The sequence below is a fragment of the Macaca thibetana genome, chromosome 16 (assembly GCF_024542745.1).
Source record: "Macaca thibetana thibetana isolate TM-01 chromosome 16, ASM2454274v1, whole genome shotgun sequence".
Lineage (NCBI taxonomy): Eukaryota > Metazoa > Chordata > Mammalia > Primates > Cercopithecidae > Macaca > Macaca thibetana.
This window is the reverse complement of record NC_065593.1, coordinates 43,465,928-43,480,089: the sequence shown is the minus strand read 5'-3', so window position 1 is coordinate 43,480,089 and position 14,162 is coordinate 43,465,928. Positions and strand designations below refer to the sequence as shown.

General features: G+C 43.1%; 1 protein-coding gene across 1 annotated transcript in view; it reads right to left on the bottom strand.

The window, feature by feature from the left end:
* Positions 1-341: 341 nt before the first annotated feature.
* Positions 342-14,162, bottom strand: part of CA10 (carbonic anhydrase 10) — a 540,135-nt gene continuing 526,314 nt past the window's right edge. Inside the window, exons 7-9 of the mRNA XM_050765092.1 lie at positions 5,357-5,511; positions 2,982-3,156; positions 342-1,144 (exon numbers count right to left, since the gene is read on the bottom strand). Of these exons, the coding sequence (XP_050621049.1) occupies positions 1,122-1,144; positions 2,982-3,156; positions 5,357-5,511 (353 nt within the window). The 3' untranslated portion in view covers positions 342-1,121. The remainder of the gene's footprint in view (positions 1,145-2,981; positions 3,157-5,356; positions 5,512-14,162) is intronic.

Sequence of the window (14,162 nt, the reverse complement as noted above, 5' to 3'; positions counted from 1 at the left end):
CCTGGAGAGAAAAGATACCCCTTTCCCAGGAACTTACAAGGCAAAGTGCATTCCTTCACGGGAGCATCACAGGGGGGCATGGCAGTTTTGAAACGCAAGAAATCTGTCGCCTGCTATCTCAGGCTGAAGCTCACCTCATGTGAATGATCGAGCCATGGAGTGGAATTAAAGTTATACTTGCTTAGCAAATGCATTCCTGATTGCCACAAACTCAGTAAAAACTGGCTGCAAATGAACAAAACATGTAGATGAAGGAACAAGTGAAATCAAAGAATGCAGTTGCATGGAGCCAGGGCTTAGCCTGTAAGGAAGGAGAATAGACCAAAGCCAGAAAAATGAAATTAACTCGTTAAACACATTTATTGAGCTGGTAACAATAACCAAACACAATGTATGACCTTTGGAAAACAAGAAACAGCAAATGGGTCATTTCTGATCTTGGCAAATCCTACTACAGATATGTGACAAAGAAGGAAATAATTCCATTTCTTTATAGTCTGTGGTGATATATATACAATGTGTAGCTCTTCAATGTCTGTCCTTTTTTTTTCTTTTTAAATTGTTGAGTAAACAGAAGAATCATAATCTAGAAATAAGTGTCCTTGGTCAACTTTGTCCTGCTCACCTGCTACCAGCACCCTCAAAGGATCCTAGGACACTATCTGAAATTACTTGATGCAAAGTCCGTTTGATGCCATCAGAGCTGTATTTTCTCTCTCTTTTGGAAGAATTTTGTATGTACAAAGGCTGAAAAGTCTCATTGGGTAGATTTATTAGTTCAGGAAAACGGTATCAAAATTGTAATCAGGTTAACTGGTTATTTTCTTCTAAGACCTTATGAATGAGACTTTTGTTTCTGAAACTTGACTTCCCATGATGGAGGTTGTAAGAGAGTGTGTGTATGTATGTGCAAGTGCTTGTGTGTGTGTTTGTGAGTGTGTGAGAGATGTATTCCTCTGCCATGGTTTTGCAGACACTTTTCATGAAGAAAGGGCCAATCCCAAGAATGAATGAGGCTTGGGGGAAAGAAGGAGAGAGAAGCAAGAAGGGGGACATTCTAGGTTACGTCAATTCACAGTTGTAGCATTTCACTGAGGTGGGATTCTTCTTGGCTTTGTTCCCTACTTGAGGAGCCATTCATTTACTGCAGAGAGAGAGAAAGAAAAAAAAATCACACATACAACATAAAATGAGGCATATTCAATTAATTTGCACAGTTTTACGGAACTCCTCCAGAGGGGACGGGACTGTTTTGTAAATGCCTGCTTACTTATGTGCATTTCAACTACCCCCTTCCAATTCTCCATGACTTTCTAGGCCTATACTGACCAACATACTATACATTTAAATTAATTAAAATTAAAAAATTAGTTGCATCATTGTACTAGTCACCCATCCAATGTTCAATAGCCACATATGGCTAGTAGCTGCTGTATTGGACAATGCAGGATAGTAATCAACCTATCATGAAAACATTCCCATTACCACAGAAAGTTCTAGTGGATGACACTGCTCTAGGCCAGGGATGGAAAAACAACAGTCCACACATCTAATCCAGCACAATACCTGTTTTTATAAATAAAGTTTTATTGGAACACAGCCATACCCATTCATTTACATATTATCAATGGCTGATTTCATACAATAATGTCAGAGTGCCACAGAGATTTTATGGCTTCAAAACTTAACATATTTACTCTGTCCTTTATAGAAAAAGTGTGTAGACTCCTGTTGTAGACCATATGCTCTGTGTGGCTAGGGGTCCTGTCTGTCACCCATCACCCAACTAACTGACACATACTAGGAACACAATACAGGGGTATTGACTAATGAGAAGAAGCAATGAATGAGTTAGGTATTTACTTTTCTGGTAGTTCTGGCTGGAAGGGAGTGGAAAATATGTAGTTTGGGCACGCAAGTGTATCTGAGAGACAAAAAAGAAGGGAACATGGGGGAAGTAGGAAGAATGAAGTGGAGGATCAAGGAGTAGTGGTGGAGGCTGCTTCTAAAAGCTGTCTGGTAATAACCACAGCCCTCCTATTTGGGGAGCATGTTATTGCTACAAAGGGCCTCCCCATCCAGGCTCTTGTTTGCTTCCTTTAACAAACTGTGAAGTAGATGTCATAGGAACCGTCATGAAGAAGCCAGGTCTAGGGGGTAAACAATGTGGCTGGGTTTGTACAGCTTGTTAGAACCCAGCCCAGGACTTAGATGTCCTGATTTCCAGTCCAGGGCCCTCCAAGACCCCATCGTGCCTCTTTCTACAGTGAATGTTTACCACAATGATTAACAGATGTTTAGTAGTATGCAGAAGGGAAGAGAGAGAGGGCTGGGTGTGGATCACAGAGTTACAGGAGGCAGATGTCACCTTAAATGTCCCCTTTAGTAGGAATAATAACCATTTCTAGGGACATAGCACTGGGCAAAGATACACTCACAAATTATCCCATTGGATCCTAATGGCCTGCCCTTTAGAGTATTTGTTAACCTTCTAGGGAAAAGGGGGTCTTTCTTGCATATACGTAAAAGCTCTAATGCTTTTTGCTGTCCTGTTCTAACAGATAACCTTGGGAGCATCAGCCTTTCTGGGCTCTTCTATAAAATGGCAATAAAAAGAAGCTGTCTTGCTTGATCTACAGGGGTTTTAAAGGTTTCATATGTGTATTTAAAGGTTATATATATATATCTCTCTCTCTCTCACATATATCAAACCTCTACACCTTGCCATCTACCTACCATCCATCCATCCACCCACCCACTTACCTACCTACCTAGCTACCTAGATGCGTTCATACAGATGTCTATATCACATATATCAAAACTTAAGACCTTCACCACCATGCAAATGGAGCGTGATGGTTATTGTCATTTATAATCATCATTCCTATGATGGAAGATAATGCCAGGCCTTTAAGAACAGGTCTAAGCAGAGAGACTGAGCTCTGGCCTAGATCCTCCACGCTCTGAGCCACCACACCCACCTCTATACTGAAGCTTCTGGGCTCGGTTGTTTGGACAGTCCTTCCCCTGTAAACTGAAGTTGATATTGGTGCGGATGCAGCGGTTGTTGAGTGGCTGGACAGGCCTGAAGTTGTCACTCATGCTCAGAAAGATCTGAGATGGCTGGTTCTGGCTGAGCAGGCGCAAGGAATGCATCTGAGGAGAGAGAAGTAGCTGTGAGATCCAACCATCCTCTTAAATGCACTAGGGAAGAAATAAGACCACAGAGACTGTGGCCAAGCTAGGTGGTATCAGCTGTATGAGGAAAGGGCTGTATAAGCCCCACAGAATCCCTTTTTTCCATGGGTTCAGTTGAGCTGAAGGCCCACTATGCCTCCGTGCATGAAGCCAGCCCTGCTTCTAGCTTACTAGCCTATGTATGCCTCTGAACAAGTCACTTGCGCTCTGTCACCCTCAAATGCAGCATCCATATAAGGAGGAAATCTGGTTTGGTTTCTCCAGGGTTCGTTCGTTCTTTGATACTCTTTGGTTCAATAACTCCATGACTCCCACATAGTATTACCTGGATCATAGTGACTGGTCCGTGGGTCAGAGCTAAACTAAGCTGGACCAGTTTGGTTTCTTTTCTGTGAGACTATGAGGGCCACGTGGCTGGACTGTTTGCAGCCGTGTTCTGCCACAGGACTGTGAGGCCAAAGAAGACGGTCTCTAGCAGGAGAGAAGAATGAAGTGAATGTGTGGTGACAAGAGGACAGCAGAGAGAAAGCACTTCTGGGGTTCCCATTTCAGTGAATTTCTGATGTCAATTTCTGATGTTAAATTCTCTAAGATGCCCCTGTGGCTCTCGAATAAATGCTTTTTCTAAGCTTAAGCGGGGAGTTACTGTTGCCTGTCACCTAGTGAGTCCTCATCAATACAGATGGGATAAGGAATTTCAAATTGTTCAGATGGTTGTCAGGTGGGAACACATATCCCATCAAGGAGATTGGCTTCTGCTTCCTTTGCTCATCTCTCCTTTAATTTGTTATAGACTCCCACAGTCGTAGAATGTCAGAGCTGGAGCGAACTCATGTAATTTATCCCCCTCTCAATAAAGAAGAGGAGTGTTCATTTCATAGAGGTGGGTGACAGGCCTGAAGAGCACAATAAGCTGTGTAGCTGAGCTCACACAGGAGGACCCATCTGCCTTCCGTCGAGTTCCGTCGAGTACTAACTCTGCGAGATGATCCAAAAAAACCCCACATTCAAATATGTGTGCGAAACGCTACATATCATACCACTTCCTCTTGAAGACTGACACATGTATTAGCACTTAAGGACCCCAGAAGTCCTTCAAGAATGGAATCTATTTAACTTTTTAAAACCCAACTTTTTCAAATGCATGATGACATCTTCCATTTTGCTGGCTTGCTTTCTGAACACTGTAGTTGTAGAATGCACTCTGGGAACTAATGGCTGTCTTTTCCCACTGAGACAGGTGAGATGCTTCTATAATTAGCTCAGGCTAAGCCTTTTGGATGCTGGCTCTTTAAACCCAGGCATATGGGTTGAATCGTATACCCCTGAAATTCATAAGCTGAAGGTACTGGTAACCCCCAGTAGCTCAGAATGTGACCTTATTTGGAAAATAGTCATTGCAGATGGAATTAGCTAAGACAAGCTTATTGGGGGTAGGCTTTAATGCAATACAGAAGGTGTTTTTATAAAAATGGGAAATTTGGACACAGAGCCTCAGACACAAAGAAAACACCTTATAAAGATGGAGGTAGAGGCTGGGTATGGTGGCTCACGCCTGTAATGCCAGCACTTTGGGAGGCCGAGGCAGATGGATTACCTGAGGTCAGGAGTTCAAGACCAGCCTGGTCAACATGGTGAAACCCTATCTCTACTAAAAGTACAAAAATTAGCCGGGCGTGGTGACATGTGCCTGTAATCCCAGCTACTCAGGAGGCTGAGGCGTGAGAATCGCTTGAACCCAGGAGGTGGATATTGCAGTGAGCCGAGATCGCGCCACTGCACTCCAGCCTGGGTAACAAGAGTGACACTCCATCTCAAAAAAGAAAGAAAAAAAATGTAGGTAGAGCTTGGGGTGCTGCTTTTAAATACCAAAGCACACCAAAGATTGTCAGCAAACCACTAGAAGCTAGGGGAGAGGCATGCAACAGATTGTTCCTCACATCCCACTGAAGGAAGCAATGCTGCCAACACCTTGGTCTTGAACCTCTAGTCTCCAGAACTGTGAGGTGATAAGTTTGTATTGGTTTAAACTACACAGTTTGTGGGACTTTGTTATAATGGTCCTAGTAAACTATTAGAATAGGCATTCCACAATTCAGTGATTTTTTTTTTTTACATCATTCTTTTCCTTTAGCTAAAGGACCAGAGAGAAACTCACCTGCATCCTGGTTATATAGACAGGTTTGTTCATTATGATCCAACTTGCTGTCTCATAGCAGGGTGGGATAGTCATCGACCCATCATAAGTGATGAAACTAGAGGTCTCTGGATATAGTTCCTCTATATTAAGCCCCTGTAGTAAATATGCATCATCTAGAGAAGGAAAGAAGATTTGAAAATTAGGTTTCTTGAGAAAGGGATGGTATTGCTGACATATATACATACATACATATACATATATACACACATATATACATGTATACATATATACACATATACATATACACACATATATACATGTATACATATATACACGTACATAGATACATATATACACATATATACATGTATACATATATATACACATATATACACATACACATATATATACACATATATACACACACACACATATATATATCGGGGCCAACATAATAAGTTAACATTGGATATCAGCATTTGTCTCTGACTGCCTCTTAAATCCCTAATACGTGTCAGGCACTAAGCCAGGTATAGGTGAGTAGGAAATAATTAAGTGAATGCAGAAGGCATCATAGAGACACTGACCTAAATCTGCACTGGGCCCAAGAGAGGCTGTGAGTTTTGTCTGGGGCGGGGGTGCGGGGGACTGAGGAAGGAATGAATCGAGGAGTTGACTTCAACTGCATCTTTAACAGCAGAAGGTGATCAGTGTGTAGCTGGCAGTGGGGTAGGGTGTCAAGGCCACTGTAGACAGAGCAATGCTAGAAAAAGACCCAAGGAAAGAGTGGTGTGTACTTGGGGACGAATGGAGTGTGAGCTGCAGGGGGACATGGAGATGCAAGGGGAGGGAGGGCTGCTGTGAGAAATGTGGCTGGTGGGGTCAGCACAGGCCACACCAGAAGGTCTTTCCAGCGCTACTGGGAGTTTGGGCTTCATCCGGAGGCAATGCGGAACCACTGAAGGGTTTGAAGCCAGGGAGTTGCATGATCAGATCTGCACTTAATGAGGCTTGCTCTAATGGTGGTTTGGCCTGAAGATTAACATATTGAATAAGATAAGGAAGCATTCGGCACATTTTTGTTAAAGGTCAATGTGATTTGCTTAACCAAGCTTGCACGGGAACACATTGCGTACTCTAGCATGCTGTTATTATTGCATTTTATTTTATTTGGGGTGGTGGGGAGAAGTGAAGAAGTAGAAAGAGAGGCATTCCAGGCATGACTGGAGTAAATAAAAGGAACATGTTTTGTTTCTTTGAAACTATAACCAGCCTTTGTGCTGCACCTATATTTGTGGAAAATATTGGGGGCCGAGGTGTGGTATAGGCTAGGAGCAAGAGGCAAAGGTTATGCTCAGGGATTTCTTACACACAGCAAGTTTCCAAAACACCATAGTGCTGATACCCCAGACTACATCCACTGAGGTCCTGCCAGGAGATCCCTCGTTGTCCGCTCCCTCTCCAAGATGCAACAGTCATCAGAGGACATAGGCAGCTTCTGCTGTCCTGACATTTTCATTCCCCACTGTGTTCTTTCTGCAAATCTTGTTAATACGTATACTCTACCTTTTGCCCTTTCTGTATCCTCACACAGCAGAACTTGGAAAGACCCAGAGTGGAGAGAGTGAGCTTTAGACTCACATCTCAGTTGGAGCGGACTTTGCTGCTCACTGTCCGTGTGTCCTTGGACCCACAGGTAACCATCTGAGCCTCAGTTTCCACATTTGTAATATGCAGATGTTTGGAGTACTTGGCTCATGGGCTTGTTTGAGGAATAAACGGGATCATGCTTCTCAAGCACCTAGCACAAGGTGCGGTCCAGGTTTGTCACATCCTCCTGCCCTGCCCTGGAGGGTCCTTGCCCTGCTTCCCTGGGATAACTACTGTTCCTCTCCTCAAGGACTCCCTGGTTTCCCCAGCTGGGCCAGTGCCCACCTCTTTCACTGTATTTACTGAATTAGCTTGCCAATCATTATTTACCTGTTTGACTGTCCCTACTAAACTGTGCGCCTTCAGGGGAAGGGTTTGCATCTTTTATCTCTGAGCCCCCAAATGCCAGCATGAGTCCACCACATAATGGGTGTATAGTAAACACTGCTTGAATGAACGAATGAAATGGTTTCTGCTCAGCGGCTCTGCTTGCCGGCAGTGCTGGGCAAAAGCAAGGGAGAAAGAGATGACATCATCTGTCGGATGAGGGGAAGCATCTCTGAGGTTCCAGTCAGCGTCCTCAGCTTAAATACATGCTGCATACCATCCCCGCCCCCATGTGTCACACCCTAAGACATTAGGGTGAGATTGCCTGCCCTGTTTCCATCTCCCTATGGTATTACCATGTTTCCATACCAAAGACTCCTGTACCTTCATATTAACATTGCTGAGTCGGTGTGCATTTAATGTGTCATGTTTGTTTTCATGACTCATCATGCTGCCTCAGAGGCTGCCATTGAATCAGTGTCTGTCTTTTAGGTATTGGGATTTGAAAGACACTGGCTAAAGTTTTTACATCTTCTTTTCTCTCTATTGAAGCTTGCTTGGTATGTTTGATAGGACAGAAGCAGAAGGACCCAAGAAAAGAACATGAGTAAAACAGAAGTTTTCAGCCCTAATGTCAAGGTATGCTGGGGTGTTTTCCAGGGCTAACTAGGCCGGGAACTAGTTTTTAGTCACATACTATCTTGTCCATGCAGCAGCCAGCAGAAAACCATTGTTTGGTTCTTGTCAGCATTATCGTCTGGGCATTATAGACAGAAAGGAGACTGAGAACCAATATACCAGAAGGGCGATTCTTCTCTCTAAACTTCCATGGCTCTATTCATGAGTAAGGATGGCAAAGATCTAGAGGGGGTCAGAGTTGTTTGTGAACAAAGATGCAAATCTGGGGTGAAGCTCAGAGGCCGGTGGGAGTGATCCTGCATGCCTCTGCTTGCTTTAAGGATGTTTATTGGTGGAAGTGAGGACAGATGTTCAAATCAAGTTTCATGAATAGTTTTACAGAGAGGTTTCTCTACCTATCCCCTTTTTCTGTCTCTCTCTCTTTCATCTTTCTCTCATATCTCTATCAGCTATTTACCTGTCATATGAGAAAATAGCTTATAAAGGGCAAATCCTAGATGTCAAGTCAAGAGTCCTAATTCAAGTCTGAGTTCTAATGGTAGCTTTGCCAGCAACTCATTCTTCCTTCATGGAAAAGAGTGTAACCTCTTATTTGAGGGTACCAGACAGTCCTGGAAAATTGCATCTTCAAGTATTAGGATCCAAAAACATCTTTCAACATAAATAAGCTTGTTAGCCAAATTTATCTTAGGCAGGTCAAATTTTTGTATGACGGTGTTGTAATTTTGTATGTGTTGGCTATATCTTTACAGTAAAGGAAGACCCCTTGGATCTTGGATAATCAATAAGTGTAGAATATATGTGTGTAGTTTATCACCCAATTTTATTATTTCAAATGACTGCAGAAGTTGACAGCTGAACCTTTGGTTTTTTGACATGTTCTTGATGAACCTGTGATTTATCTTATACTGAGTTCTTAGTCATGGTTACAACTCCCAAGCTGACTTTTTCTTTTTGTAGGAGATGTACACTGTGATAAAACGCCTAGGACCACATGGGGTGGGTGGGGGAAAACTTTCCCTCGGTCTGAGCTTTTTTTTTTTTCAGTCTGCATTTAACAGGCAGCCTCTGTGAAATGCATCGTGCTTACTCATGTGGACCACTGATGAGATTTAATATTGCCCGGCTTCCTGCTTATGAAGTTCCCATTCAAAGAGAACTATTCCAATGAGAACAAGGCACGGCAGTTTCAGAGATCAATACTGGACTAGTTCCTGATCAATATGGAACTATTTGGCAATTTTCTCATATAGAATGACATTTCCTCTTGTAATCTGAGGCAAATTCAACTGAAATGAAAAAAGGCAATTACTAAAGAATGAAGTAATATGATATTTTGTTTTACACAAACAATAAATGAAAAAAGGGGCCTCTGAGAATTGGATTCATGGAGGTGAGCTGCTCCTGTTCTGTTCCTTGCTGACATGAGTAACTACTTAGATTGCAACATGGAAAGTGGTGTGCTGCATTTCGCATTCTGTGAAAACATTTCCAAAGCCGTTCCTTTGAAATGAGAGTACAAGTTCAATTAAGCATAGAGAAAGGCACCAGGAGCAATATGCTTAAACTCCTTGGTCATATTTCATCACATTTAACACTGCGTCCCTCTGAGGAGCGGCGCATAAAACACTTCCCAAAGAACTGAGAAGTTTAAGGCAGTTCCAAGTTAGTCTGTCCTGGCCTACACATTCATCTTTTAGCTGAATAGAATATCTGGGGGTTGGGGGAGGTTATAAAGTTATAGCGGGTAAAGCAAAGTTACAAACGGGTAAGACTGAAAAAAATGCTTTAAGGGGCTTGTGCCACGTGTTAAAATGCTGTATTTGAAAGCTCTCCTCCAGATGCCTTCAGTGGTGTGGTTTTATTTCCTTAGAGGAAATACTTTAAGACAATAGCCGTATCTCTTTTTTTTTTCTTATTTTTTATTTGAGATGGCGTCTCACTCTGTTGCCCAGGCTGGAGTGCAGTGGCGTGATCTTGGCTCACTGTAACCTCCACCTCCCAGGTTCCACTGATTGTCCTGCCTCAGCCTCCCAAGTAGCTGGGATTATAGGTGCCTGCCACCATGCCCAGCTAATATTTGTATTTTTGGTAGAGACAGGGTTTCACCATGGTGGCCACGCTGGTCTCGAACTCCTGACTTCAGGTGATCTGCCCATCTCTGCCTCCCAAAATGCTGGGATTATGAACGTGAGTCACCACGCCCGGCCACCATACCTTTTTAAATTTGAAATTTGTGATCTTTTGGATTCTTATTGGACTAAAGCTCACCACTGTATTTATTACCCATGAAATGAATGGGGCATGTGACATTGAAGGAGAATGAAGCTACTAAAATAATACTGTCCTAGGATGTTGGAAGAAAGTGTTTTATATGCAGTGTTCTAATAACTATTCCCTCTTACCCACTTAAGAAGCCTCTTTACACTCCATCGGTCACTAGTTTAGCCACTTGAAAATAGCATAAAATCTCTTTAAAAAATAATGCTAGCTTAATGAAATCGGGTAGATAAAATAAGAATACTACCTTTTATTTAATTGGGATTCTGTTAATTAATGCCAATTAATTAACACAAGAAAAATGAGAGATATTAGTATTATTCGTATACACTACATTAAAAAATTAAAATACTTCAAGTAAATTACCAGTATCTCCTCCAGAAAATCCATTCAGAAAATCTATTTTTCAATGTCATGATTTCAGTCTTCACCTCCAATCTGTTGAAGGGGAATTTGACTTTAATAAAATGGATTTTCTTTAGAAGACTTTCTAAATTCAGCCCAAATTTAGTTCAGGCTGGTCTTTTTCATTGTCAGTCCCAGTTAGAGTGTTTTATAAGTTTCACTCAGACATATGAAATCTAAGCTTGCAAGGAAAGTAGTAGAATCTCATTAAATCATTACCATCCACTGCATGGATTCAAGCACAGGAGTGGTGTTTCATTTAAAGTAAGCAAATTCTGTTGACTCTGTGTCCTGTATTGCATTTACCTTCAACATAATTTTTATTTGGCATCATAGCAACCTGCCTCCTGCCCTGAAGGAAGCTGGATTTGACAGTCATGTACCTTAGGACAACTTAGAAATACACGTTCATTGTACACCTAGTTTATACCGCTCATTGTTCAGGCATTTGACTCATTACCTTGTTTGATTCTCAAGCCAAGCATCTCAGCATCGGCATTGATATCCTCCTCTTACAGATGGGGGAGGTGTTTAGAAGGTTGCTTGAAGTCAGGCAACAAAAGGAAGTGGTAGAGCCAGGATAGGAGCCCAGATCTCTCTTCACTAGAACACACTGCCTCCCATGGGTGTGGTGCCTTTACCAGCATAATATGTAGCTTCCAAAATTCCCAATCCTCTTGGCGAGATTCTCCCTCTTTACTCCTTGTATGAATTTCCTGGCATTGATTTTTTTTTTTTAACTGACTCAAAAGAATGATTTTGCACAGTTCCCCCTTTTTTTTCCTGGTCATTCATTCTGTGCCCAATCCTACAAACTGGGCAAATGGACAGTGTCTCTTCCAGCTGCCATGTTGTGATTTCACCCCAGTGCCTCCATGCCTGCAGCAGCTCCCTGCACCACCTCAGCGAGCCGATGAGGCAGCCACGCGGGAGCCTCTTCCAGGGTGGGATTTTAAAGATATCTTTAGAAGTGATTTTCAATCCTAAGTCATGGAGATTTGAGTTGCTCTTTCAAAAGTGAGGACATGTCCCGCCTCTCTTCTCTATTTATTCTTACTCCCAGGATTTCACCAACATTTAAACGCCATCTGGATGCCAACGTCTTCCACATTTATATCTCCAGTTCTCCCTCCTGAAATCTAGACTCATATATCCAACTGCCTACTCCACACCTCTTCGTGGGTACCTTATAAACATCTCAAGCTGAACATGTTCAAAACTTCTGATTTCCTCCCCACCCACGAATATGCTTCATCCACAGTCTCCCCATCTCAGTGGATGAAAATGTCTTCCTTGCAGTTGCTCAGGCTAAAAGCCTTACAGTCATCCCTCACTCCCCTTTCTCTCACATAAAACATCAGACGTATTATCAGATATATCAGTACACTTCTTGGCTTTTTTTTTTTTTTTTTTTTTTTGAGACAGAGTCTTGCTTTGTTGCCCAGGCTGGAGTGCAATGGTGTGATCTCAGCTCACTGCAACCTTCGCCTCCCAGGTTCAAGTGATTCTCCTGCCTCAGCCTCCCGAGTAGCTGGAATTATAGGTGCATGCCACTATGCCCAGCTACTTTTTGTATTTTTAGTAGAGGTGGGGTCTCACCATCTCTACTGACCTGACCTGATGGGGTCAGGCTGGTCTCGAACTCCTGACCTCGTGATCCACCTGCCTCAGCCTCCCAAAATGCTCGGATTACAGGTGTGAGCCACTGTGCCTGGTCTCTTGGGTTTTTCTTTAAAATATACCCAATTATTTCTCACCATCTCCCTGCCAATCCCCATCAGCCTGGTCATGGTGAGTGCCATCGTCTCATCATTTGGGTTGCTGCAATCCTCTTCTATTGTTGACTCTACCCCTTGTAGTCTATTCTCAACCAAGCATTGAGGCAATCCTTTTGTCAGCAGATTATGTCACTCTGCTTAAATTCCTAGATTGGCTTTTTGTTACAATGACCTTCAAAGGGCAGATTTGCAGAAGACCAATCCCTTCTAGAATTAATCTCTGTGCCTTCTCTGGTAACTATGGCAATAATGGCAATGTCACTGTGTCCCTCTGAATGACTGATTTCCACTGGAGGTACCATGCCAGGCAGGAGTTGGAGAGAGCTTAGGTCAGGATGGACTTGAACTGCCAAAGTTCCCATCAGTTCTGTGGTTAGTATATGTCCCTTTCAAGTGGAGGCACATGCAAACAGCAAAAAGATGCTTCTTCAAACTGAACCAAAGTTGGAATTAAGAGAAACGTACTAATAAGTTTCATGGAATGTGAAAGTATCTTCATTGCAATTAGTTTTAAGACCCTGGACCTAAGCTTTCCTTCCTCCTCAGGGAGAAAGCATGATAGGAAGGAAAAGCAGAGGAAACAGTACCCAGGAAGACCCGTATTTGGATCCTTGCTCTTCCACCATGGAAGAATAGAGTATTTTTCAGGAAATGTTCACTTCTTCCTCATCTTCATCTCCTTGGGAGGATTTTCATGTTGAGCTTGGCCATATGGCTTGCTTTGGCTTGTGGAAGTGGACAGAGTGAATGTGTGAGTTTCATGACTAGGCCTTAAGTCACATCACTTATTTCTTCCCTCTACCATGAGAACTACTTGCCCTGGATATCATCTCGATCCTAGAAAAATGAGAGCCATGTGGAGCTGAGCTGCTTCAGCTCACTCGCAGACCTGTAACTGGAAGCAGAGCCACCCCTACCAACCCACAGAGGCAGCAATAAGAAATCAATGCTTATCATTGAATGCTTGTTTATTACGCAGAAGTTGCTGACTGATACAGCCATTAAATGTGTGTCATTGGTCAAATGACTTCACCTCTTGAAGCCTTGATTTTTCCCATCTGTAAACTGGGGATGGCAATCATACCACTCTGAAGGACTTCATTAGCACTAGGTAAGGGGCCTGCATGTAAAGCATAGACCTTGGTGTGTGGAAAGTGCTCAGTAAGCATCATCTCCATAATCCTGTGGCTCAGCACCTTGCAGAGTGGATACTACATCTAAATGAGCAGAGCAAATTGAAGCTATGCTGGTGTGAAGTTCTGGGTAGCAGCAGTAGAAAGGGCAGGGGTGGAGGTTAGGTGTCCTTCAGTAGCATGGTAGAAATGGTGGGGTGGGGGGTTGATTTCTGTCTCTCGAACACTTAGAAGGACAGAAGCAGGATACCCTGATGGGCCCGCCTGAGTTGTCTTCATTGTAACCTGAATTTATGGGCCAGTGCTGGCCTAACCTGCTGCCTGTTGGAGAGCCTCGGGAGAGACTTCCAGTCTTGTGTTTCCCACCCACTGGCTGTGTTCTAGTGAATGACTCCTGTTCCAGACTCCCCTGCCTGCCACTGGGCCAACTTTCTGGCTGCCGTAGGGACAAAAGAGAGCTGTGGTTTTCTGCTGTGCAAATCAATCCCTTTCTGCCACAGTGTCCTGGGCAAAGCAGTGTTGAGGTCATTCCCATGAATCGGCCATCATTATCCCTGCAGTGCTGCTCCCTTCAGGTATGTGACAAAGGTCACTACAGAGGACACCTCCATT